At 48.7% G+C, this 27,957-nt stretch overlaps 2 protein-coding genes across 4 annotated transcripts in view; both read right to left on the bottom strand.

Annotated features, from left to right (window-relative positions):
* LOC141094286 (uncharacterized) overlaps window positions 1-27,957 on the bottom strand; it is a 1,055,204-nt gene that overhangs the window by 594,032 nt on the left and 433,215 nt on the right. The gene's annotated exons all lie outside the window — the stretch shown is intronic.
* On the bottom strand, window positions 110-27,957 carry LOC141094261 (uncharacterized). Of its 3 annotated transcripts, none has more exons than XM_073580085.1 (7): window positions 27,825-27,957; window positions 14,436-14,583; window positions 14,127-14,306; window positions 13,921-14,044; window positions 13,744-13,841; window positions 13,455-13,545; window positions 110-1,498 (listed from the first exon to the last, which is right to left on the bottom strand). In XM_073580085.1, exons 2-7 carry the CDS (start codon window positions 14,514-14,516, stop codon window positions 165-167), a joined length of 1,908 nt encoding a protein of 635 aa, XP_073436186.1. In that variant the 5' UTR covers window positions 14,517-14,583; window positions 27,825-27,957; the 3' UTR covers window positions 110-164. The 3 variants fall into 3 exon arrangements, with proteins under 3 accessions (XP_073436186.1, XP_073436188.1, XP_073436187.1); XM_073580087.1 differs by lacking the exon at window positions 27,825-27,957 and adding an exon at window positions 27,770-27,791; XM_073580086.1 differs by lacking the exon at window positions 27,825-27,957 and adding an exon at window positions 27,173-27,303.

The following is a 27,957-nucleotide window of genomic DNA, read 5'->3' as shown; positions in this document are numbered from 1 at the left end:
TAAATGCGGCCAAATAAATGGAATAACAAGGCGACAACCCCTTTAAGAAGATACAATTTTTGGTTAAAACATTTCCAACATTTTGAACATCAAAAAGGCTTCTCCCATGTGTGACTTATCTGATGTTTATTAAAAGTGGATTTCTGTGCAAAATATTTGCCACATTAAGAACATGAAAGAGGCTTCATCCCTGCATGAATGCTTTTGTGATTAAGAAGAGATGATTTCCTCGCAAAATATTTTCCACATTCTGAACAGGAAAAAGGCTTCCTTGTGTGATTGCTCTGGTATCTAACAAAATGTGATTTCCCACATTCTAATCTAAGTTTCTCCTTAGTGTGAGTTCTTTGATGTGCAATAAGCTTTGATTTCTGTATAAAACATTTACCACAATCAGAACATGAATGTGGCTTCTCCCCTGTGTGAGTTCTCTGGTGTCTAACAAGAGCTGATTTAACCACAAAACATTTTGCACATTCTGAACAGGAATATGGCTTCTCCCCCGTGTGAGTTCTTTGGTGTGTAACAAGAGTTGATTTATCTGCAAAACATTTCCCACACGCTGAACATAAAAAAGGCTTCTCCCCTGTGTGAGTTCTGTGGTGTCTAGCAAGAGCTGATTTATCTCCAAAACATTTCCAACATTTTGAGCATGAAAAAGGCTTCTCTCCTGTGTGCGTTCTCTGATGTATAACAAGAGTTGCTTTCTCTGCAAAACATTTCTCACATTCTGAGCATGAAAAAGGCTTCTCTCCTGTGTGAGTTCTGTGATGAATATTAAGATGTGATTTATGTCCAAAACATTTCCCACAATCTGAACATGAAAAAGGCTTCTCCCCTCTGTGGGTTCTCTGATGTGTGATAAGACTTGAATTGTCTCTAAAACATTTCCCACATTCTGAACATGAAAAAGGCTTTTCACCTGTGTGAGTTCTCTGGTGTATACCAAGATCTGATTTCTGATTAAAACATTTGCCACATTCTGAACATGAAAAAGGCTTCTCTCCTGTGTGAATTCTTTGGTGCTTAACAAAATTTGATTTCTGTGTAAAATATTTCCCACATTCTGAACATGAAAAAGGTTTCTCTCCTGTGTGACATCTCTGGTGTTTAACAAAAACAGATTTATAGTTAAAACATTTACCACAGTTGAAACAAGAAAATCTATTCTTCACCAAGTGAATTTTTTGATGTTTAAGAAAAGACTTTTCGAGTGGAATACTATCTCCATATTCTGAAAGTGAAAATGACTTATTTGCTTTAAAATCAGTTTGTTTTTTAATGCTGATTTTGAGACTTTGATTTTCCTTAGTAGTCGGTGATGAATCAGAAGACGGGACCTGTTTCAATAGATCGGATGATAGATCTTTGCTGTGAAGGGATGATGGTATATCTGGAGTAATGGCATTCACTTCATTTGTATCCTGTGGAATCTCAAAATGATCTGATCTAAATATTGAAGATGCCAGCTGTCCCTCTGATTTCCAGGTATAGTCATCTGATAAGAACAAAACCAATTATTATTATTTAATAAAATATCCTTGTGTAAGATATGGGTAAATGATATCTACATGATCTCATTTTTCTATCTGATGGACTTCTCTATAAGATACACTTTGGTCCAAAATACTTGCTCCAAACTCAGCCCCCACACTTGCATTCCCCAGGCCATGAAAGGGGAATGAAATGCACCTCAGTCAATGGGACCTCATTATCCCATGAACTCACTTCCTTGGACAGAGCAGTCCAATGTTCTCCTTTATTTAATTCCAGGAACAAGCCCTTTGAAGCTCACTCCAAGTGGGAGCGATAGGTATAGACCCTATGTCCCTGGCAATTATCACAGGGGTGTGAACTCTCCTGCAGGACCATCCAAACTGGACTCTTATCTGACTCAAGCCTGAAGACATCATGGCACCAAAGGTCAAGGCAAGACTCTGAGGTATTGAATCTAGAAAATGACCTATAATCACAGAATGGAATATCTCTGAGCCTAGCCGAGCACATAATCGGAATCTGCATTCTTTCCCCCACAAGCCCATAACATCCAGCCACCTGTAGCACTCTGCCTTATTGAGTTACAAAGCATAGCTATCAGGAATTAAATACAGTAGCTGTATTTGGTCTCTCTGTACAGATAAAATCAGAACCCAGTGGCGCCGGTGGTGGACCTTCGGGCGTAAAGGTATGGGCCATCCACCTGGAAAACCATACTCTCAAATATGGGAGGAGGGAGGCTGGCCAGGCCAAGGGTGGGCGCAGCCTAGAGGATATTAGGCAGCTCATTTTGGACCCAGTCTTTCTACTGGCAGGAGGTCTGTTACCTGACACGGCCAGGGAATCACCCAACTAAGATTTGGACCTGTGATCCACCAACGCTTCCTTGTGGTCACATGCTACATAAGACGGCAATTGCACTACACTCCTGACTGTATATATTTGCTCTTGTATATATACACCTGTATTTTTCTAGTGTGCCTTTTCGGCGATTAAATATAAAATTAATCTTGGACTGCTCTTTTACCTCAATTCACGAATATCCACGTCCGCACGCTCAGTTGGTTGTATTATACGCTACCCCCATATAACCCTGTTGTCGGACGGGGCTTTTATATGGAACGAGGAACTGGTGGAGAGCATACCGTACTGTGTTAGTGAGGAACTCTGACAATGACAGCCGGGAGGTGTATATATTCCCAGCCTGGACTGGTGAAAAATATCCCCCCCTCACTGGAAGCACCTCAATAACTTGTACCTATAAGGGGAGCCTTTCCGGCGACTATTTGCCCTCGTTGCAGTTCCCTGACTAACCTGAGGCAAGTGGTGGCGCCAGAGAATCAATCCCTGATGGGTCCTTCTCTCCCCTCCCTCCGTGGGGAGAGGAGCGAAGTTGACACCTTCCCCTGTGCGATCCGTCACAGATTGGTGGCAGAGTGGTGGGATCGAGATAATAGTGTGCGTAGGATCTCTACTCCCAAACAATAAGGGCTAACAGCAGTAGCTTTTGCTGCTGGGGTCTTAAGATCAGCTCAGCACTAGACAGTCCGAGTGCAAGTACTGTAGAGGTGTGGGTGCTCGGGTTGCCACTATGTCTGTGACCGAGGGCCGAAAAGACTTGCTGCAAGCACTCGAAGCCAGACAAAAATGATAGCCGCGGAGCTATCCCGTAATGCGGAGATTAACTGTACTGGCTCCGACAAAGGGGTGAACAGGGGGGGGTTCCGCCTGGGATTCCCAAGCGTCTCGCCGCCAATGTACTACCCTGCCGCAGGAGAACGCCCTCCTACTGCCCTTCTCCCTGGACAGCTCAGGTCTGAGGCCCTCTAGCAAGCTGACTCGGCGACTTGTGTTGAAGCCAAAGAGAGTCAGGCACTACCTAGAGTTAAAGTGGTCGTGGCCGCTGTCACCAAGATTGGGTGTGCTGGAGCCTAAGGAGCCTCATGAAGGTCCGAAGGCCTTCCTCCTTCCGACCAAGTGGCGGCTGAGCCAGAGGGAGGCCTGGAGACGAGTCCCGGGGATCTGAGAAAAGACGTGGCAGTTTTGTCTATTCTGGAAACGTCTAGTCATAACTGTTAAGAAAGGGGAGTTCCCCAACCACCCAGTGAGGTCAGCACAGTGGGAGTGCCTTAAAGTTTGAGCACAGGTATAAGACACAGGCGGGACTAGAGTCCTCTCTGTCTCTCTTGGCCTGGGAAGTCACCTAGCAGATACTGTGCCTGATGCTTTGGGACATATACTCCTCCTCCCTGCCGCATGGCTTACCATGGAATGATATGCCAAATGTAAGTTTTTTTTTTCTACTTTCATCCATTTTATTTTGTAGTTGCTTTGTACATATTGTAATTGTCTCCGTTTATAGTATCTCGTATTCTTTTGCAAACACTGCCTACTTTTTGGAGTAAAATATAAAATTACTAGCTTCGTTTCTCCATGCTCTAATACTTATCCCCACGACCTACAAATTAAATTAACGCTACTATTTGGGTTGCTCCTGCCCCCATATTCTAGACCCAGGAGCTGGTGGCAGCGAAGTGTGTTCTGGGCTTTTGGGGAGACCCTGGCAGCGACGGACAGAGCTTGATAAATGTGTATCCCGCATGGGACCGGGATTAGTCAGTTGCTTCACTGCAGCGGACTCAATAGTCAGTACACAGTAAGGCAGCCTTTCTGGCAACTACTTATCCTAAGTGCAGTTCCCTGACTGACCTGAGGGTAAGGGGGGCGCCAGAGAGCTGCAAGTTCCAATCCGGAACGGGAAAGTGGGATCTAATAAATCGCCTAAAAGGGAACTAGAGGCAACCAAACATCCCCAGTTTGTGACATATTGGTGGCAGTAGTGGGATATACATAAATCCCTGCTGAAGAAGAACTGGGGGCAACCAAATACCCCCAGTTCGTGACAAGGGGCTCAACACTGTCACGGTCACCAATGCCCTATGCCACGCATCGACGACCTGCTCGATCAGTTGGCTGGGGCTAAATAGCTGACCATTATGGATCTGAGTCGGGGATATTGGCAGATTCCTCTGACCCACGAGGCCCGGGAGCGCTCTGTCTTTATCACCCAGTTTGGACTGTACGAGTCCACCGGAAGAATGCCCCTTCCACTTTTCAGCAGATGGTCAACAAACTGTTCCAGGGAGTTGAAAGGTACGCGGTTGCATACCTGGATGATATTGCCATCTTCAGTCCCACATGGGAGGATCATCTAGAGCATGTGACGCAGGTGCTTAGGCGGATCCACCGGGCAGGCGTGACCATCAAGCCAGGAAAGTGCCAGCTGGGCATGAGCAAGGTCCTCTACCTTGGTCACCGGGTAGGCGGTGGGGTTCTAAAGCAAGAACCCAGGAAAGTGGATGCCATCGCATCCTGGCCCACCCCCAGGACCAAGAAACAGGTGATGTCATTCCTCGGGACCACTAAGTACTATAGGAGATTTGTCCCACACTATAGTACCCTGGTCAAGCCCCTGACGGACCACACCAAGAAAAAGCTACCGCTCGCAGTAGACTGGTCAGTTGCCTGCAAGACCGCTTTTCAGGCGCTCAAGACCGTTCTCTCCAGCTCCCCAGCACTACAAGGTGCTGACTTTTGGTGGTGTGAAATCTGTCATACAGACTTGTTCGCTGTGTCCATGGCCCATATATTTGTGTCTAATTGGTTTCTTTTTTCTACGAGACTGGGGAGGTTTCCACCACTCCCGTATGGGCCATGCACACAAAAAGCCGTCTTCCATAGCGTGTCCACATCAGACATTACCTGCCTGAATCCTGGTCATATAGGTACTGTTCACATGATCAGGTTTTTAAATACATCGGTTAGGGACTGCTCTAATGGGTATACCTTGACGTTTGGTAGAGCGGCTTAGTATACATTTTTTGCAAAAAACGTATCAGCCAAATACCCTGTTTTGTTGTCATCTTTTTTCTAGCACTTGCTGTTTACTGTTACTTTTTTACAACAGAGTATTTCTATACGTTTGTTTTAATGTGTTTTTCTGTGTTTCAGTCTTTTGGTGGTGTGAACACTGTCATACAGACTTGTTCGCGGTGTGCATGTAGGAGGAGGAGTCCCCGCTGTGTATCCGGGCCGGAACCAAGGGGGCCGTCACCAAGGTTCCTAAGGAGACTGTTTCCGGGGGAAATAATTGGGGGACGGACTGCAGAGACTTCTAGAAAGGTTGGAGGAGGAGCTACTATAAAAAGGGGCTGAGGACGCCAGCAGGAGTCAGTCGACGCAGCAGGAGAGGAGACGCGAGGAAGTTAGAGGGCGCCAGAGAGCCAGAACCAGAGCAAGAAGAGCAGAGCAGCAACAGTAGAGACTGAAGGGAGACGTCACCGAGCCGTCCAACGGAGAGACACCGCCCGGCTCCACCCCACTGGTGTGGCCTGTCCGCTGCTGCCCGTGGCCGCCACCACCCGATTCCACCCCGCGGGTGCGGCCCGACCGCTCCCACCCGCGGCCGCTCCACTCCAGCTCGCAGTTGCGACCTGTCTGCTGCTGCCTGCAGCCCCGCAGCTCAGCTCCGGCCCACGCCGTCCGGACCCCAGGCAACACCGCCCCACCTCCGCCGGCGGGGGTGCAACGCAGAGGAACTCTTCAGGGCCCTGCTGTACCCCCACTTTGGGCGTTCCTATGCCCCGGCGAAGTCTCTGCCAAATCCTCGTCGGCTGGGCCCAGCAGCTGATACGCCGAAGCATCATCGATCGCTCTGCCGAACGTCGGAGAGGATAAGTGACACATTGTTAACATTCTGGACCCATAGTCGGCCATACCGCGGCCCTATAGTGATCGGTCTTTGCCGGGTTAGTCGTGTTTGTTTCACCAGTGTTTTCTTGCTTTGATCCCTGCGAGGATAACTGCTGTTAGCATGTTTGGTTGCTCGAGATAGCTCCTATAGGCATCTATATTTATATAAAAGTTACATCTTAAAGTTCATCCCGTCTCGTCACTGCATCCCGCGTACCTGCGATTACTACATTTGGCGTAGTCGGCAGGATGCAGTCTCCGAGTGCGAGCGGAGATGGTGTGGGCCAGGGGGGCAGCGGTGGGCCCTGGCCAGGCCTATCCTTGGGGGCTATGCTGAGTAATCTACCCAGGTTCTCTGGCAGCAATACTATGCTGTGGAACTGGAAAGAGCGAATGCGAGGGCTATTTAGGATGCATCCGCTGACCCCTGACCTAGAGGCAGAAGTGGCCCTAATGGCGTTGGACGGGGTGGCCCGGGATTCCGTAATGTCGAGGCCCATGGGGCCAGCGAAATACCTTCGTCAGGGTGTTACAGATCTTAGAGGAGACCAATGGGGACCCGACTGATGTGGGAGAACTGAGAACCCGGATGTTTAGTCGCATGCAGAAAGAGGGGGAAACAGACGCAATATATGAATATTTTGCAGGAATTGTTTGTAGCCATTGAAAGGAAGGACGGGATCGGCATGGGGACAGTGGACATAACATTACATGACCTTTTAGTGACTGGGTTACGAGACACCCTGACAAAACAGGCTCTGTGAGAGCGGGTGCGAGTGGACCCGCATCTGACCTTTTTGGAGATAGGAAATGAGGCACGTGTTCGGGAACAGGAGCAAGGGGTGACAGTCCCTGTGGGGATGGCTCGGAGTATCGGAGCATCTGTAAATGCCCTGGAAGAACCCCACTGGGTACAAGAGATGAGGCAAGAGCTAAAAAGTATTAAAGGCGAATTGGCCGAAGCGAAGAAAGAGGCCACAAGAAGTCCGCTGGGACCGGGCAGAGAAGGTACGAACCATCGCGGCCCTCACCAGAGTCGGTTCCCACGACCACTCGCCTGTTACGATTGTGGAGGATTGGGACACTATGCCCGAGAGTGCCCACGTTGCAGGAGCAACCTGCCCCGCCGGCCATTACAATCAGAGGACCCTCAGCTGGGGGAACGCCGCTCAGAGCCAGAGCCCACCACACGGGGTGGTGGAAGTCACGAAGATCTGATCGCACAGTGTCCAGTGGTATGGGCAGAGGTCGAAGGCCGTGCCGTACGATGCCTAGTAGATACAGGGTCGCAAGTAACGACCATGCCAGAGACTTATTTTCGGCAGCATTTTCCCGAAGCCGTGAGACCTCAGTGGGGGTCAGTAATAAAGTTGGTAGCCGCCAACCAGCTACCGGTTCCTGTCGTCGGAGTAGTCTGGATGCAGATTTCGCTATGCGGCAAATCACTCGGCCACCGGGGAGTTATCCTGACCCAGGGAGACGCAAACGACAAACATCCGGTTACCCTGGGTATGAACATACTGCGAGAGTTCGGCAACCTACTCCTTAAGGAGCCCACACAAGAGACTCTGAGCCAGTGGGGCTCCCGCACGCCCCAAGGGCGGGTCTTCCAGCAGTTGGTGCGGGGAGCACGGGTCCTCCAGGATTGCCAAGAGGGCGAGGTACTGGGGAAGGTGATTGCGCCGGCGGCTCCTCCACTCGTGCTGCCGCCCGGGCAGACAGTAGTGGCCTTACCTATCCGTGCCCCGGTGCCCCTGGAGGGAGTGGAGATGCAGGTGGAGCCGTGCCTCTCGGTGCGCCTTCCCTCTGGAGCCTTGGGCACCCGCACCCTGGCCACTGTGCGGAAAGGGACTGTCCTGGTGCACTGTGTCAACCTAGAAGACCAAACACATCATCCTGAAGCAATGAGCCGAAATGGCGAAGCTGGTGAGACCTTTGGAAGAGGTGCTTCCAACCCCTGGGTTCCAACTGAAAGTACAGGCAGGGGACCCATGGGCGGTGTCTATCCGGTCTCTTCAGACCACCGGGACCTCGACCGAAGAAAAGGGCCGAGCTATCCTGGAGAAAATGCAAGCAGAACTCTCTGGCCTTACCCCGGCCCAAATCCTCCAGGTAGAAACGCATTTGGGCCAGTACCAGGAGGTATTCGCCAACCATGAGGATGATTTTAGATGTACCACAGCCATCATGCACGGCATCCACACTGCAGGAACGGCTCCCATCAGGGAACGATATCGACAGATTCCCCCGCAACTATATCAGCAGGTAAAAACATTACTGGGCCAAATGCTGCGGAAAGGAGTTATCCGAGAGAGCCAGAGTCTCTGGGCGGCCCCCATCGTGTTGGTCCGCAAAAAAGATGGCACCTTGCGGTTCTGTGTGGACTATCGAAAATTGAATGCTTGTACCATTAAAGACTTGTACCCGCTGCCTCAGATACAGGTGTCCCTATCCGCCCTGGGGAAGGCGACATACTTCTCGAATTTAGATCTGGCCAGCCGGTACTAGCAGGTGCCAATGTCAGAGGAAGACAGTGCCAAGACCACGTTCATTCTCCCCATGGGACTGTTTTAATCGTATGCCTTTCGGCTGGCCAACACCCTGGAACCTTCCAACGGCTGATGGAGCTGTCACGCCGTTCCGACATACTCACCCGGCCTCCACTCCCACGCCGTCCCTGCATACTCACCCGGCCATCGCTCCCACGCCGCAGCCCCTCGCCACCCGACAGCCACGGCGGTCACCTCTGACAGGCGCGCGGCCGACAGCGTCTTTGCATGCAATGCGCATGCGCCATAGGCCGCGCCTCCCTTCTGCTTCTTGTGCTCCGGCTATGCCCTGACCCGGAATCACCCCTTGACCAATGGCAGACCAGACAGGGGGATATCAGGCCTCTTCCCCTTGAGGGAGGCGCCTGATCGTTGTGTTTCCTAGCGCACTGGGCCTCGCTTCTTCGTGTCCTCTCTGCAGTCTTACAGTCCCATTCTCGTGTGCTCCCTGCAGCAGCCTCGCAGTCCGGCTATCCGTGTCCCCTGCTGTACTCCAGTCCAGCCTCTGGTGTTTCTGTTCCCTCCTGCTCCAGTCCTGCCGTCCTACTCCAGTCCTGCCTCCGGTGTTCCTGTTCCATCCTGCTCCAGTCTTTCCGTCCTACTCCAGTCCTGCCTCCGGTGTTCCAGTTCCATCCTGCTCCAGTCTTTCCGTCCTACTCCAGTCCTGCCTCCGGTGTTCCAGTTCCATCCTGCTCCAGTCCTTCCTGTTGCGAGTTCATTGAGTTCTCCTTCCAGGCTCCCTCTGGTGGTAACAGGAGGTAGTGAGGCTGATTGAATCAGTAGAGATCTGCCACCTGATAATGAGGATGACGATTGGACCTCAGGAATCTCAGATTGGATTTAAAGACAGCCGACGCCCTACTTTGGTGCTGATGATTCCTTCTGCTTCTCAGGTCTTGGTTCTCAGCTCTGTTCCAGTCAGCTCAAGCTAAGTTTCTCTGCTAATGTTCACACTTGATTTTGTTGTTCTATTCAGTTTTTTGTGTGGTCAGCCAGCCCCGGCTGGGCTGTGCTGAATTTCCACTCTTATTTATCTGTATTTGCCAATTTTCTTTTTGTCCCTTATTAGATTGAAATATTCTGAGACAGAGCAAAAAGAGGCCAGAGTGCTGATATAGTGGGAGACGTCTAGTGACTTCAGGGTTAATGTTATCAGAAGTGCTGGACATTATTTTGTAGGGTTTTGGGCAGATTGCAGAGAGTGTCTTTCCTTTCCTTTCTAGTTAGTTTGGGCCCCATCGTTTGCTCAGCCTATTTTCCTGCCTGTGTTTGTGCTTTCATCTTGTTTCACCGTCAATACATGTGTGGGGGCTGTCTATTTCTTTGGGGTCTGCTCTGGGGCAGTTAGTTTTCCCCTTTTCTTGCTTTAGGCTTATTTAGTCCTCCGGCCGTGACGAGGTGTCTAGGTTCATCGTAGGTATGCTCCACGGCTGCTGCTAGTTGTGTGGTTAGGATCAGGGATCTGCAATCTGCATAGTTACCAACCTCTCTGGTTTTTCTGGGCTTAGCATGTTTAGGTTTTTTCCTCCTCGGTGACCCATTCATAACACCTTCCGTCCTCCTCTAATCCTGTCTGCTGTGTTCCTGCTCCAGCCATCCCTCCACGTTCCAGTCTACTGTCTTACTCCATTCCTGTCTCCTGTGTTCCAGCTCTGTCCAGTCATCTACACTTCAGTCCCACACTCCTAATCCAGTCCATCCTGAGCTGCCCCTCTCAGTACCGGCTACCGTGGTACTTGAACCCCTGGGCCTGCTCCTAACGGTCCCTGTATAGGGGTCGGTTTCACCTGGCAGCTCGCCCGGGGCCCCTCGGTGCCACGGCCCAGAGGGTCCACTCCTGGAGATTCCGGCTCCAGACCAGCCACACTAACAGGAGCGGTGTCTGGGAGATCTCAACTTTGAGGCCACGTTGATATACCTGGACGACATCATCATCTATGTCGCCACATTTGAGGACCACCTGCGGCGGTTGGGGCAGGTGCTCGGGCGGCTGCAGAAGTACGGGTTGAAGGTAAAGCCCCAGAAATGCCACCTGCTTCGTACACAGATCGAATACCTGGGACATACCGTCTCTGCCGAAGGACTTAGACCATCCATGGAAAAGGTCGCCGCAATCCAAGGGTGGCCTACTCCCGAGACGGTAAAAGATGTACGAGTCTTCCTGGGGTTGGCCGGATATTACCGTCGCTTCGTAAAGAACTTTGCACGTCGAGCCCGAGCCCGGCAAGACCTGCTGAAGGCGGCCCCTGCCGAAGCAAAAGGATGGAAGATTCATTAGCGAGAACTGCAGGAATAGGCCTTCCGAGATCTCAAAGCCGCACTCTCAGAAGCCCCGGTGTTAGATTATGCGGATTTCTCGCAGCCGTTCATACTGCACACTGACGGGTGCCTACATGGGCTAAGAGCTGTATTGTTGCAAGTCCAAGACGGCCAGGAAAGAGTGATCGCTTATGGCAGTCGATCACTCCACGACTCCGAACGTAATCCCGACAATTACAGCTCCTTTAAGCTCGAGCTTCTCGCAGTAGTGTGGGCCATGACGGAGCGGTTCGCAGAGTACCTGGCGGGCTCCGAGGTGGTGGTACGAACCAACAACAATCCACTGGCCCACCTTGAAAATGCCAAATTAGGGGCCCTGGAGCAACGATGGGTGGCCCGGATGGCCAAGTTCAAGTAAAAGATCATCTATAAAAGGGGAGCGGAGAATGTACATGCTGACACCCTCTCCAGGATTCGATGTACAACCCCAGAGCACAGGTCGAGACGACGAACTGGAAGGAGAAGAGACGCCGTTCACTCTGACCCCCGCCGGGCTCACTGCCACGACCCGAGAACAATCCCACATAGGACTCACTAGAGGCATGCTAGAACAATCCCGGGACAAGTGGATCCTGCAGCAACAAGAAGATGGAGAGATTGAGAGGAAAAAAAAAAAAAGTTGGTAGATCACACCGCTGAATAATGAAAAAAAAATTCTTCTTTATTTCACACTATTATAAAAACGTGTAGATATATCCACAAATAGGTAAAAACAGAGTCGCATTCTTACGCGTTTCTGGCTATCACCCCTTAGTCATAGAAGGTATCAAAATAACAACTAGAGAAGTAATTTATACAGGTGTTAGTTTCTATGACATATTAATTAGCAGCTACACCTAACAGAATGCACGCAACAGAGCTCACATTGCAGAAACTAATTCAGCATGAATAAATTTCACATAAAAAAAACAAACATATAGTTTATATATTCATGCAATATCATATACCATAGCACACATTCTTTTATTAACAGACAGTATATTTATTATTAGCCTAATATTATATATATATATATATATATATATACACACACACACTGTATACTGTTCCAAAAAAAATTACAAAAAAAAACATCAAAAATTTTCCCTCAAAAGACTTTTCAGTGGTTACAACAAATAGCTTACCATCCTCGCTTGCAGACTGCAGTGGAAGAAGCTTGCCGTGCGTGCCGCCTATGCGAGCTAACTAAACCACCCGCACAACGGGCCCCAGTGCAGACCATAGTAACATCAGCACCCCTTGAACTATTGATGATTGACTATTTGGCCATTGGCCCCACGCACCAGGGATATGAACATTGTCTCGTCATGGTGAACCATATCACCAAATTCGCCGTGGCAACCCCTACTCAAGATCAAACTGAGGAGTCGGCCGCCTACGCGATTTGTAAAAACTTTATCCAAGTGTACGGCTGCCCCAACGGATACATTCAGATCAGGGTGCGTGCTTCCTGGGAAAAGTCATGGAAGAACTACACCGTCTGTATGGTATCGATAAATCCCGGACCACTCCATACCACCCACAAGGGAATGGGGCCTGCGAACGATTTAATAGGACGCTAATCCAAATGTTACGCAACCTGGAGAGCGACTGGAAGGCTCGCTGGCCTGAGTACATCCCTGAACTGGTGTGGATTTATAAAAACCGGGGACACCAAGTCACCGGTTACACCCTTTACTCGCTGCTACTTGGTCGGGAAGGCAAGGGGATCACGGAGGTGGAATTAAATCTGGAAGAGCAATAAATAAGTGGGTTTGAGATTGCAGTTTGGGCATTCAGTCTCTAAAAGGTGTGCCATCACTGGGCAAGGAGTATGTGTATGAGGCCATCCTTTATGTCTAATACAGGGTGTATAGGAGTCAAATTTTTTGGCAGTTCTTGCTTCCTTCATAAATTCACTGAAATTTCAATTTTTTTTTTTTTAAATAAAAATTTCAGTGTTGGCTTACTTAAATTACAATTAAAAAAAAATTAAAGCATGTTTCTTAATTTTTTTCCTGTAAGCTCCAATTTCTCATAGATTTTGAATGTTTTATTGTCAATCCATAAAGTGGAGTAAAAGTCTGACACCATTATTCTCCGCATCAATCTGGGAGTCAGAGATGCTTCCAGGGGTCTTCCCCATGCTGTTATCCTTCCATTCAGCACTAGTTCCATCCATTTCAACTGCCCACCAGACCTTCTTATAGGGTCTGCTAGTAAAATGCTTGGATTTCCCATTGACTCCTATTATACTCGTTACTTGAAACGAGCACCCAAGCATTAGAAATTACTCAGTTCAAATAATGAGCATCCGAGAATTTTAGTGCTCGCTCACCTCTAGTGGTTACTACTCACCTGGGTAGTCATATGTGGGAATCTCCTCTTTACACCACTCATCATCCCTCACATATGTCTCTGTAGTATTAATATGGGTCAGATCTTCATCCTGAAACACATATTGTAAAAGTCACAGACAGATGGAGAAGTCCCATCTATGATCAGCTCTAATCCTGCCATCTCCACCACTCTCATTACACAAGTATAAAACATATAACACTGGTGGATAAAAGAAGACAGAGCACAAGACCTTCACAGCCGTCTACACATCATAGGGGAGATCTCATGACACCTTCTCTCCGTCTACCTGATGATCCTGAGGAACATTGGGATCTTCTTGGTTACAGTCCTGTGGAAGAAGAGGACGGGGACATCTCTCTGGTGTTGTCATCTTACTGGATAGATCTTGTGGAAACACATACAGGGACTGAATTCATTCTTTACGTACAGATAATTATAGGCCGTGTGTATTTAGCCCTATTACCTGGTGATGTGAGGGGCTGGGGACCCTCCATCATGACGTCCTTGTACAGATCTTTGTGTCCTTCTAAATACTCCCACTCCTCCATGGAGAAATAGACAGCGACATCCTGACACCTTATAGGAACCTGACACATACAATGATACTGTCATCCCCCGATCCCTTCATAGTGTTACTGTATAATGTCCCAGCATTCCCAGCAGTGTCACCTCTCCAGTCAGCAGCTCAATCATCTTGTAGAGGAGTTCTAGGATCTTCTGGTGATTGATGCTCTCATGCATCAGGGGGTGAGGTGGAGGTCCTGTGATTGGGCTCAGGGGTTTTTCGCATCCCTCAGACACAGGGTCCTGACTGTGTTCACTAGAGGTCTTCTTCACTACTGTGTAATCCTGGTTATGGAGAGACACATTAATAAATCTCACAACAGACATTTCCAGAGTCCTCACCTCTCCAGTTCTGTCCATCTGTTATTCCCATAGATAAGAATGATGTAATGTGACGTCATCAGAATTTCTCACCTCTCCAGTAAGCCGGAAGAGGATCTCTAGGGTGAGGTGCAATATCCTCTCCGCCATCTTTTCTCTGTCCATATCCATCATTGACGGGCGATTCAGAACATTTTTTTAATATAAGATCTCCACTGAGAGGATCCGATATTGTAGAGATCTGAATGAGAAGAAGATGAGCCGATGTAACATCATAAAAATCCTGTGTAATACAATTACCGAAGATAAGGGAAACATATGAGGCGATAGAATATGTAGATGTTGCATTCTCTAGTCTTATATGGACCGAAACTTAGATGGCCACTACTTCGGCAACAGATTGGCTCTAGGAAACAAAAGTTTGTCAGGACTGACCAGGATACGAAGAGACAGGTGAGGACCCAAGCAGCAATGGTATTTTTGATTATTTTACAACATTCTGGGTTTTTTATTGACATCTACTAATAAAACCTATATATTTAGGCCACAGATAACAAGCAGTTTCTTCCTCGGAGTCAGCAGCTGAACACGTTTCTCAGACTCATCTTCCATAACGCTAATTCTCGTCTCATTTACCGACACTGGAATCGGCATTAGCAATACTGCAGGAGATATTCATTACACGTGACAGGAGAAATAACTACTTCATGATGAGGACGACATCTTCATCTCCTACTACGGCTCTAGAAACATATTTGTCCAGAGTCCGTCACTGACTCCATCCCCACCGGCCGTCTATATGAAGGTTTCCCGTCTTCCCCGCACTGTAATCTTCTATCACGTTAGATCTCATGTCTGATTCACACACAGAAGTTTGAAGCTTTTATAAAAGATTGCTTGTAAGGACCAAGACAGGAGATATATGAGGCCAATGTCTCCATGTACAGAGTTTTTATTTCTCTGGATATTTAAGCATTTTCCCATACACAGCAATCTATATATAGAACTTAATGTGTGTGTATCACCAACCAATCACGAAGCATCTTTCATTTTACCAGAGCTGTTCAAAAGAAGCTGAGCTGAGATTGGTTGCTATGAGCAACAGTTTTTCTTGCAACCAATCACTAAGCATCTCTCATTTCACTAGAGCTGGTTAAAAGAAGTGGAGCTGTGGTTGGTTGCTATGAGCAAGTTTTCCCACTTGACAACACCTCAGCAGACACTGATATGGTGGGAGAAATCTAGCATCCCTGGGAACGTAAGCTCCCAGCCACTGTCTGCCCCCAGAAAGGAGCAGAGAGCACATGACAGAAATGAATTCCCCCTCCCGTGGCCATATACCCATCACACATCCCCCATCCCAGAGGCATATTTTCCCCTTAAAGGGATCATTGGTATGGAAGTCAGAGCAAATCTATCCAGCGCTTTGGTACTGACCCCAGGCCTTTCTTAAAGGGATCCCGGTATGGAAGTCAGGGCTATTGCCTTCAAATGCTCTGATACTGACCCCAGGCTCTCTTAAAGGGATCCCCTGTATGGAAGTTAGGGCAAATCCCTCAGCGCACTGATTCTGACCCCAGGGTTCTATTAAAGGGATCATTGGTATGCAAGTCAGGGCAAATCCACTCTGCACTCTGGTTCTGACCCCAGGCTCTCTTAAAGGGATCTCCGGTATGGAAGTGTGGGCAAATCCACTCAGAGGTCTGGTTCTGACGCCAGTCCTCCCTTAAAGGGATCCCCGGCATGGAAGTTAGGACCATTCCACTCAGCGCTCTGGTTCTGACCCCAGGCTGACGGGATGATGTGGGATATTAGGGGTAGTAGTCCGGTGGCTCTGGCTGACGGGATGATGTGGGATATTAGGGGTAGTAGTCCGGTGGCTCTGGCTGACGGGATGATGTGGGATATTAGGGGTAGTAGTCCGGTGGCTCTGGCTGACGGGATGATGTGGGATATTAGGGGTAGTAGTCCGGTGGCTCTGGCTGACGGGATGATGTGGGATATTAGGGGTAGTAGTCCGGTGGCTCTGGCTGACGGGATGATGTGGGATATTAGGGGTAGTAGTCCGGTGGCTCTGGCTGACGGGATGATGTGGGATATTAGGGGTAGTAGTCCGGTGGCTCTGGCTGACGGGATGATGTGGGATATTAGGGGTAGTAGTCCGGTGGCTCTGGCTGACGGGATGATGTGGGATATTAGGGGTAGTAGTCCGGTGGCTCTGGCTGACGGGATGATGTGGGATATTAGGGGTAGTAGTCCGGTGGCTCTGGCTGACGGGATGATGTGGGATATTAGGGGTAGTAGTCCGGTGGCTCTGGCTGACGGGATGATGTGGGATATTAGGGGTAGTAGTCCGGTGTCTCTGGCTGACGGGATGATGTGGGATATTAGGGGTAGTAGTCCGGTGTCTCTGGCTGACGGGATGATGTGGGATATTAGGGGTAGTAGTCCGGTGTCTCTGGCTGACGGGATGATGTGGGATATTAGGGGTAGTAGTCCGGTGTCTCTGGCTGACGGGATGATGTGGGATATTAGGGGTAGTAGTCCGGTGGCTCTGGCTGACGGGATGATGTGGGATATTAGGGGTAGTAGTCTGGTGGCTCTGGCTGACGGGATGATGTGGGATATTAGGGGTAGTAGTCTGGTGGCTCTGGCTGATGGGATGATGTGGGATATTAGGGGTAGTAGTCCGGTGGCTCTGGCTGACGGGATGATGTAGGATATTAGGGGTAGTAGTCGGGTGGCTCTGGCTGAGGGGATGATGTGGGATATTAGGGGTAGTAGTCCGGTAGCTCTGGCTGACGGGATGATGTGGGATATTAGGGGTAGTAGTCTGGTGGCTCTGGCTGACGGGATGATGTGGGATATTAGGGGTAGTAGTCCGGTGGCTCTGGCTGATGGGATGATGTGGGATATTAGTTGCAGTTGTCTGGTGGCTCTGGCTGATGGGATTGTGTGGGATATTATAGTGAATCTAGCTATGCGTAGTGGGCGGGGCTATACACTCAGCATATGCATATATATATATATATATATATATATATATATATATATATATATATATATATACACATACATACATACACACACACACACATTATAATTTGTTATAACTAACCATAGTTAGTTACTACGCCCGGGCAGCGCCAGGCTTCTTCAGTTAGTATATTACATAAAAACAGGAGTTAAATTGTAGCAAAAAAAATTAAGGATGGAGGCACCATGGGAAGGGAACATTATACTGCGTGTGGTGGGATGGTGATACTGTGGGAACATTATACTGCGTGTGGTGGGATGGTGATACTGTGGGAACATTATACTGCGTGTGGTGGGATGGTGATACTGTGGGAACATTATACCGTGTGTGGGGGGATGGTGGTGCTGTGGGAACATTATTCTATGTGGTGGGATGGTGGTACTGTGGGAATATTACACTGTGTGTGGAGGGATGGTGGTACTGTGGGAACATTATACTGTGTGTGGGGGGATGGTGGTACTGTGGGAACATTATACTGTGTGTGGTGTGATGGTGGTACTGTGAATACATTATACCGTGTGTGGGGGGATGGTGGTGCTGTGGGAACATTACACTGAGTGGGGTAATAGCAGGACTGTGGAAACATTACATTGAATATGGGTGGGATGGTGGTACTGTGGGAACATTATACTGTGTGTGGTGGGATGGTGATACTGTGGGAACATTATACTGTGTGTGGTGGGATGGTGGTACTGTGGGAACATTATACTGTCTGTGGTGGGATGGTGATACTGTGGGAACATTATACTGTGTGTGGTGGGATGATGGTACTGTGGCAACATTATACTGTGTGGTGGGATGGTGGTACTGTGGGAGCATCATACTGAGTGTGGGGGGATTTTAGTATGGTGAGAACATTATACTGTGTGGGGGGATGGTAGAACTGTGGGGTGATGGTGGTACATTATATGGTATGTGGGGGATGGCGGTACTGTGAGAACATTATTCTGTCTGTGAAACTGATGGCGTTAGTGTGGAAAAAATATTCTGCTTGGGAAGAGATGGCGGTACATTATGCAGTGTGTGGGGGGATTGTGGTACTGTAGGAACAATATATAGTGTTAGGGAGGATGGCGGTACTGTGGGAACATTATATTTTATGTGAGGGGATGGCAGTACTGTGGGAACAGTATTGTCACAATTTCATCTTGCTGCGAGTCTGGATGCCAGCCAATCTACAACAGGGGCTTGCTGCGCTATCAGTGTATGATGGATAGCTCAGCTGCCCAATCGGATGTGCTGAGGTGTCAGTGTCTTGAATGACAGTTTAGTAATACAATCAGAGTTAGGGTGTTGACTGAGCTCATGCCTGGGACAAGGGGTAGTAGGCACCTGCCTAAGGTGCTACCTTCTGTCTACCCAAGGGAGGGACGACTTTGAAAAAAAAATAAAAAATTGCTGAATGCCTGCCAACGCCCGGCACCTTATTCCAGCCATAGACATTAGAGCTTCCGGACATTCCTCTGCCAGGAACTCCTGCAAGATGCAGGCCACTTCCGGCCTGCGCCATTTTGGAGGACATAGGGGATATTGCATGGCGCAATGGAGTGATGTCATTGCACCAAACTGCGCCCTCTTCTGCACTTTCAGTAGAGGAGATGATTTCTTTTTAAATGTTTATACTACTGGGGGGAATAAACTGAGGAGCTGTGAAGAAGGGGGTATAAACTAAAGGGCTGTGCAAACGGGGGGAATAAACTGAAAGACTGCAGGTGGGGATAAACAGAGGGGCTGTACTTATGGGGGGAATAAAATGAAGGGCTGTGCAGATGAAGGGGAGTAAAATGAGGGGCTGTGCAGGGGGGAATAAAATGAGGGTCAGTGCAGGGAAAAATAAAATGAGGGGCTGCATAGGGGAGCATGAAATGAAGGGCTGTGGAGGGGGACATGAAATAAGAGTTAAGGTTAGGGGGGGCCATGGAATGAGGGGCTGCAAAGTATTTGATGAACTGTGATGACCATACTGTATATGGGGCTGTGCAGGTCAATATACTGAGGGGGCTGTGGTGAAGATACTGGATAGAGGGCTGTAGTAAATAGACTGTTTGGGGTGATGTTTGTGGGCCATAATACTGTACGGGATGCCGTGAGGGCCATCATAGTATACATGTGGGTTGTTTTGGACATCATACTGTGTAGGGGGACAGTGAGTAGGTACAGTTTGAAGAGGGCATCTTGGTGGGTAGTATGAGGAAATAGTATGAAAAGGGGCACAGAGTTGATATGATATGAAAAGGCGGCAGTGTGAAATGGAGGCACAATGGAGAGGGGTTAGCATGGCAGGGGGACAATGTGGCGATATAGAAAGCGTATTAGAAAATTAGAGAGGGGACAGCCATGGTATAGGCCTTGGATCATAACGGCGGATAATGTGTTTGTTATAGCCGATAATGGTAGACAGTGTGGAAGGTATATAACATAGGAGGCTTAGTTAGGTCATAGTAGGAACAGATGTTTTTATGTAGAGGGCATTATAATAACACTCTAATTTTTTAGGGCATTTTGTTATGGCGATGTGCTGCAAAAGACCAGAGAAGGTCTGCAGAGGCCAGATGCGGCTTTGTATAGTCATCATGTCATCTAGACAAGATGGAGATGAAAAGAACGAGTTGTCTTCAGAGAAGATGTAATCCATAAGGTTCCTGGATGTAATGTTTATTGTATGGTCCGCAGTGTGATGATGGCTGTTAATAACAACTCCCAGTATCTTCTTATTTGTAAGGACATACTGGGAGTTGTAGGGTTGCAGGTTCATGCGATACAATTGTTTATGGGGCTGACTTGATATTACAATTGATTGTTGTACTAAGCTTGGTTTTCGTATTCAAGTACTCTTGGTTCTGGTCATGTATTCATATACCTATGGTGAGTCTGTTGATGTATTCATGTACTGATGGTGGGTCTAGTGATAGATTCATGTACTGATGGTGGGTCTAGTGACAGATTCATGTACTGATGGTGGGTCTAGTGACAGATTCATGTACTGATGGTGGGTCTAGTGACAGATTCATGTACTGATGGTGGGTCTAGAGACAGATTCATGTACTGATGGTGGGTCTAGTGACAGATTCATGTACTGATGGTGGGTCTAGTGACAGATTCATGCACTGATGGTGGGTCTAGTGATAGATTCACGCACCGATGGTGGGTCTAGTGATAGATTCATGTACTGATGGTGGGTCTAGTGATAGATTCATGTACTGATGGTGGGTCTAGTGATAGATTCATGCACTGATGGTGGGTCTAGTGATAGATTCATGTACGGACGGTGGTTCTGGTGTTGAATATATCACCAGAAGCATTATCATTGCATGAATACAGCAACAGAACCACCATCAGTTTTCTGCAAGCATGACTGATGCAAAAACCATCAGATGTATACTTTTATTTATAATGGGGGTCTGTTTATTTTCCATTAGGGTTTCTGACAAATGCGGAACACCTTGATTTAAACCAAACTGCCCCGATTATAGTTATGCTTTATTAGTTGCCATAACTATACTTGGGATCTACATTTAAAATACAAGGGTTACAGATGAATACCGCTATTTTTTCCCCCCTGTATTGTGTAAATGGTCAGCAAATACTTGATTCTGTATCTAACTGCCTCCCCTCCAGCACATCCTACACTCTGCTGCCCGACTAATCCACCTGTCTCCCCGCTATTCCCCAGCCTCCCCCCTATGCCAGTCTCTTCACTGGCTTCCTATTGTCCAGAGGCTCCAGTTCAAAACCCTAACAATGACATACAAAGCCATCCACAACCTGTCTCCCCCATACATCTGTGACATGGTCTCCCGGTACCTACCCACACCCAACCTTCGATCCTCTCAAGATCTCCTTCTCTCCTCCCCCCTCATCTCTTCTTCTCACAACCGCATACAAGACTTTACCCGTGCTTCCCCCCCATACTCTGGAACTCTCTGCCGCAACACATCAGTCTCTCACCATCAACGGAAACCTTCAAGAAGAACCTGAAGACCCACCTGTTCTGACAAGCCTACAACCTGCAATGATCCTCGGTCTACTGAACCACCACACAATGAGCTCTACCCTCTCCTACTGTATCCTCACCCATCCCTGTAGACTGAGCCTTCATGGGCAGGGTCCCCTCTCCTTATGTACTTGTGTGTCCCTTGTCTTACACATGTTTATTATACTTGTCTATATTTCCCCTTTTCACATGTAAGGCGCCATGGAATAATGGCGCTATATAAATGCATAATAATATTATTAATTATTAATAAATTGAACTTCCTGTCACATCCCTAAAGTACTGCCCTTTTGTTTTTTGTTTACTTTTGATGACTTTTGTTGTGAAAGGGGGAGGTGCATTAGGGGTCCTGATACCTTAGTCCATGCCATTCCTTTGGGGTGTGGGGCGCCATTGGATTCATCTGCCTAGAGCACCAAAATATTTTGGCCCGGCCCTGCATGAGCTTCATCCATGTCTCCCTTGTTCAGATAATTACCTGGGTATTTAGCCAGTTCTCTGCCTCAGACTAGTACAAATGGTAGCCTCTTGCTCTCTGGCGTATGTTTGCCTTGGTTCAATGTGTTCTATTCTGTTGCTGCCTGACCTGGGGCCGTGTTCTGACCACCCGTTTGCTTTGGCCCTTTGGTTGATGTGCCATCTTCCTGGTATTTTGACCCCTGGACCATGACCTGACTATTCTTTTGTATCACCCTTCTGTCTATGATGTACCCTCCTGGCTTTTGACCCATGGACCATCACCTGATGATTCTTTTTCATCACCTCTCTGTTTATGAGGTACCCTCATGGCTTCTGACCTCGGACTTTTTGATTACCCAGCCTTGTGGCTTGTCCATGAGTAGTGACTAACATCACAAATATACAGTGTATGGGGGGGATTGTGGAAGTGCGGAGCATTATACTGTGTGGAGGAATGGCTCTCCTTTTAGAACATTATATTGTGTGTGGGTGATATGGTGGCACTGTGGGAAAACTATACTGTTTGCCAGGGGATGGCAGTAAAGCGAGATTATACTCTTTACTGGGGAATGGTAGTACTTAGGGAACAATATACTGTGTGTGGGGGGGGGGATGGTGGTACTGTTGGAACATTATACAGTGTATGGGGGATGGCAGAAGGGTGAGAAAATTATACTGTGTAGGGGATGACTGTACTGTGAGTACATTATATTGTGTAGGGGGATGGAGGTACTGTGAGAACATTATATTGTGTGTGGGTGTGATGGCGGTACTGTGGTAAAACTATACTTTGTGTGAGGAGATGGCGGTGCTGTATGAACATTATACTGTGTGTGAGGGGATGGCGGTGCTCTAAGAACATTATACTGTGTGTGAGGGGATGGCGGTGCTCTGAGAACATTATACTGTGAGTGGGAACCAAGAAAGAAGCGACTTACTGCATCACGAATGAGGATAAGTGAGGATTTATTATCTAGTGGTTTAGGTGGTAGCATATCGTGTGGGGAATGTTGTAGAATCATGTGTGTGGAGGATGGTAGTAACTAGGGGAACACTATACTATATGTGGGGGGATGACAGTACTGTGGGAACATTATACTGCGTGAGGATAATGGCGGTACATTATATTTTTGTTGGGGCCAAGAAAGGGGCACATTACTATGAAAACACTGCACGTTTCTTTGGTTCCTTTCTTTCATAGTTGGGTTGTATGCATCTATCAGCAGAAAAAGATTAAAACCATTGTGATTATCATAAAGTGGCAACACAAAAAAACCACTAAATATAACATTTATAATAACCCCACAATTTGTGACTCTTCAGGGTAAATTGCTCTCTCACCATTGGATTAGAGCTGATACTATGAAGCTAAAGAGACTAAACAGACTTTCTGTCACCTCCATAAAGGGGAACTTTTCCACATTTGTCATGTCAGAAATGTCGAAGGATTATTAGAGGTGATAGTTTCCCCCCAATTAGAAGGGACACCTGTGGATATTGGGGATTTTTAACTTCTACAGTTCTGGTGGGATTTAGGGTACCGTTACACCTAGCGATGCACCAGCGATCCCGACTAGCGATATGACGCAGTCAGGATCGCTGGTGCATCGCTGGGTGGTCGCTAGTGAGGTGCCACTCAGGCAGATCTCACCAGCGACATCGCTGGGGACGGGGATCGCTACTTACCTGTCAGACGCGGCGATCCTGCGTCCTCCCGCCCGGCTCCACGAGTCGCTCGTCGTCACAGCAGGAAGCGCCACAGGAAGCAGACGACGAGGAATGGTCCAGCAGCTTCTCGCGCGATCAGCGATAATCAGCGGGGGAGCCGGTCGGAGGTAAGTATCACATGCAGCGATATCGCTAGTAATATCGCTGCAACGTCACAAAATCGGTGACTTTGCAGCGACATTGCTAGCGATATCGCAGTGTGTAACGGGGGCTTTACTCGGTAAAATGCGTTGTGGTAAAGTGGACGTTGGACAAACGTCACCATCAATTAACATCAGACTGAAGGAACATCGCTCCTCTATTCGGCTCTATGGATCTAGGATAAAATCCACTGCGGCCCCTACAAGAAAAGAATGAGAAAGAGCAGAAGTTTGGGGAGACTACTGTGGTCGGACATTTTTCGGAGATGGGTGATAAAAGTTATGATCTCTGATAGTTGGTGTTAGAAGAAACTTCTACAGAGACGAGTTCTGGATTTACTAATATCTTAACCCTGCTGCTCCGACGTAGTCCATGGCGTTCACACAACGTCCACAAATGCTATAGTTCATCCTATGGAGCCTTGTTCTGCGATCGAAGTTTCATAGGTCACTCCCGGTCAGGTTGCGTTCCGCAGGGTTACATAGGCACCATCATAGTACAACCTATCTTTTTTAAGTCTTTCAGGCTGACATTTGTTGACTACGCCGGAATCCTTATACTCCTTCAAACCAGAATGGCTTTTTTATTAATAAATTGGTGAACAAGGGAGTCGGGGAGTTGTTTTTCAGAAGTAAAAAATTTTTGTGGGTGTTTTCTTACTTTTAGCTTACTGAGGTAAGTAGTGCAGCGGTAGCCCCCTTATGCAGTGATGAGGCAGTGACCCAGCAAAGTTCCAACACACAAGTCTCATTAATGCATTTTCTTCACAGCATTAAATGTCCAACTCATATAAAACACAAGTGCATAGAATTAATGTCCAATTCACAGCACAACATAGTACCCAGTATCGCAGCCAGGCACATATCCTCTAGTTTGCAGCCAATAAAAACGCCAGTCCACCCCTGACCAGTTGTCATGGGCGACTGCACTGCCGTCTCTTTCCACAGTACACAATATCCCTCAGGTTACAGTCACTAAACACGCTAGTTCTCCTTTATGCAGCGTCCACCTCCGGTTCACCACCGGGCACAAGACATCCCACCTCCGAGACCTGTTGCCGTCTGCACCACTATGTATGCTGTGGGTGCCAGGCTCCTGAGCTGCCTTGGCTGCTTGGCTCCGCTGGCCTGTGTTGCCTCACACACATGGAGCTCTGCAGACTGACACACCTTTACTTTTTACTGCAGGGATTTTAACGGGGATCTGTGGCCTTCAGCCATATGGAAAACCCGGCCAGGAATAAAACGGACTGCACGACTACCATCCTGCAGTCTGCTTCAAAATACAAAACCCCAGAGCAAGTTTTCCCTAAATCTAACTTGGACACTAGTATTCCCAAGACTACACCTGTGACTGCAATGCACTCTCATGGCCTCCATACGCCTCCGTGCGCATCCTGGGGTTAGCACACAGCGACCACTACTTGTGACATCAGTCACTACGTCACAATTGCAGTCACAGCTACGCCTGTGAGTGCAATACCCCCCCACAATGCCATCAATACACCCTGTACGCATCCTGAGGAGAACATACAGCGACCCATACCTATGACAATGTTCACAGCCTCACAGGTAGTAATAGGGGTGTCACACTAATCCCTGGGATGGAGGCCAGATGACAATATACAGCTGACATAAACCCCAAAAAACATTAGCCCGGAGGCAAGACACCAGGGCAATGTTAAAAAGCCAGGCAAACTGACAGAAATGAAGCACCTAAAGTAATGCCCCACTTCTGGGATGGCTAAAAGATGATATTTTTAGGCTGGGAAGGGGCCCATATCTTAGGACCTTCCCAGTCTGATAAGATCAGCCCTCAGCTGTCTGCTTTACCTTGGCCAGTTATTAAAAATAAGGGGGGACGCCACATCATTATTTTAACACAATTATTCATTTAATAAATTTAAAAAGGTTAAATACACCCTATAGTGCTACATGAAAGGCTCTAAAGCATGCAACTTTATAATATTTAGGAGTGGCTGACAATCTAAGCTCTCCCTTCCTGAACTGCTTCTTGAGGAAAGTGTGCCAAGCTTTGCGTCACCGGGTCTTCTATGAGACCCCATGTCACAATGCAGCCGGCATTACTGTGTATAGCGGGTAATACCCGCATGTTTATTGGCTGGCTGACAGTCACAAATCACACAGGCCTAGGACTGGAGCAAATGTAATACTAAATCGAGCAGCAAGTGCACCCGAGCTCCCGGATGCCTGATTGATTAGTGGAGACCAAGGTCATCACTAGTTTCTAAATTATTGGGTTGGAACAGAACTAGGGGAGAAATAATGACAATTTGTGAGAACTTCATGGGGCTTCTGTCCTCTCATCCTGCAGTTGTCTGAATTGATCTAATGTGGACTTGGGAACCAGCTAAGCCACATTATGTCCACAGCTGTTATGTCACTGTTCACACCACACAGAGGCCCCAAAAGAGCCTCCTCAGTGCTGAAGGGCTAATGTCCCCCGTGCTCAGTAATGGGGAATCTCCAGCACCGACCTCCACCTGCAGAGTTGCACTCCACATAGAGAATAATGGAGCCTCCAGCACCGACCTCCACCCGCAGAGCCGCACTCCACATAGAGAATAATGGTGCCTCCAGCACCGACCTCCACCCGCAGAGCCGCACTCCACATAGAGAATAATGGAGCCTCCAGCACCGACCTCCACCCGCAGAGCCGCACTCCACATAGAGAATAATGGAGCCTCCAGCACCGACCTCCACCCGCAGAGCCACACTTCACATAGAGAATAATGGAGCCTCCAGCACCGACCTCCACCCGCAGAGCCGCACTCCACATAGAGAATAATGGAGCCTCCAGCACCGACCTCCACCCGCAGAGCCACACTTCACATAGAGAATAATGGAGCCTCCAGCACCGACCTCCACCCGCAGAGCCGCACTCCACAAAGAGAATAATGGAGCCTCCAGCACCGACCTCCACCCGCAGAGCCGCACTCCACATAGAGAATAATGGAGCCTCTGGCACCGACCTCCACCCGCAGAGCCGCACTCCACATAGAGAATAATGGAGCCTCCAGCACCGACCTCCACCCGCACTCCACATAGAGAATAATGGAGCCTCCAGCACCGACCTCCACCCGCAGAGCCGCACTCCACATAGAGAATAATGGAGCCTCCAGCACTGACCTCCACCCGCAGAGCCGCACTCCACATAGAGAATAATGGAGCCTCCAGCACCGACCTCCACCCGCAGAGCCACACTCCACATAGAGAATAATGGAGCCTCCAGCACCGACCTCCACCCGCAGAGCCACACTCCACATAGAGAATAATGGAGCCTCCAGCACCGACCTCCACCCGCAGAGCCGCACAACACATAGAGAATAATGGAGCCTCCAGCACCGACCTCCACCCGCACTCCACATAGAGAATAATGGAGCCTCCAGCACCGACCTCCACCCGCAGAGCCGCACTCCACATAGAGAATAATGGAGCCTCCAGCACTGACCTCCACCCGCAGAGCCGCACTCCCCATAGAGAATAATGGAGCCTCCGGCCCCGACCTCCACCCGCAGAGCCGCACTCCACATAGAGAATAATGGAGCCTCCAGCACCGACCTCCACCCGCAGAGCCACACTTCACATAGAGAATAATGGAGCCTCCAGCACCGACCTCCACCCGCAGAGCCGCACTCCACATAGAGAATAATGGAGCCTCCAGCACCGACCTCCACCCGCAGAGCCGCACTCCACATAGAGAATAATGGAGCCTCTGGCACCGACCTCCACCCGCAGAGCCGCACTCCACATAGAGAATAATGGAGCCTCCAGCACCGACCTCCACCCGCACTCCACATAGAGAATAATGGAGCCTCCAGCACCGACCTCCACCCGCAGAGCCGCACTCCACATAGAGAATAATGGAGCCTCCAGCACTGACCTCCACCCGCAGAGCCGCACTCCCCATAGAGAATAATGGAGCCTCCGGCACCAACCTCCACCCGCAGAGCCGCACTCCACATAGAGAATAATGGAGGCTCCAGCACCGACCTCCACCCGCAGAGCCGCACTCCACATAGAGAATAATGGAGCCTCCGGCACTGACCTCCACCCGCAGAGCCGCACTTCCCATAGAGAATAATGGAGCCTCCAGCACCGACCTCCACCCGCAGAGCCGCACTCCCCATAGAGAATAATGGAGCCTCCAGCACCGACCTCCACCCGCAGAGCCGCACTCCACATATATGGCTGCTCTGTACGCACAGGACCTGTGATGAGGTCACAGGAGGGGAG

This window comes from Dendrobates tinctorius, unplaced genomic scaffold (genome assembly GCF_039654945.1).
Source record: "Dendrobates tinctorius isolate UK_male_01 unplaced genomic scaffold, ASM3965494v1 ptg000063l, whole genome shotgun sequence".
Lineage (NCBI taxonomy): Eukaryota > Metazoa > Chordata > Amphibia > Anura > Dendrobatidae > Dendrobates > Dendrobates tinctorius.
Note: the sequence above shows the minus strand (reverse complement) of the source record. Positions and strands in the feature narration are given on the sequence as shown.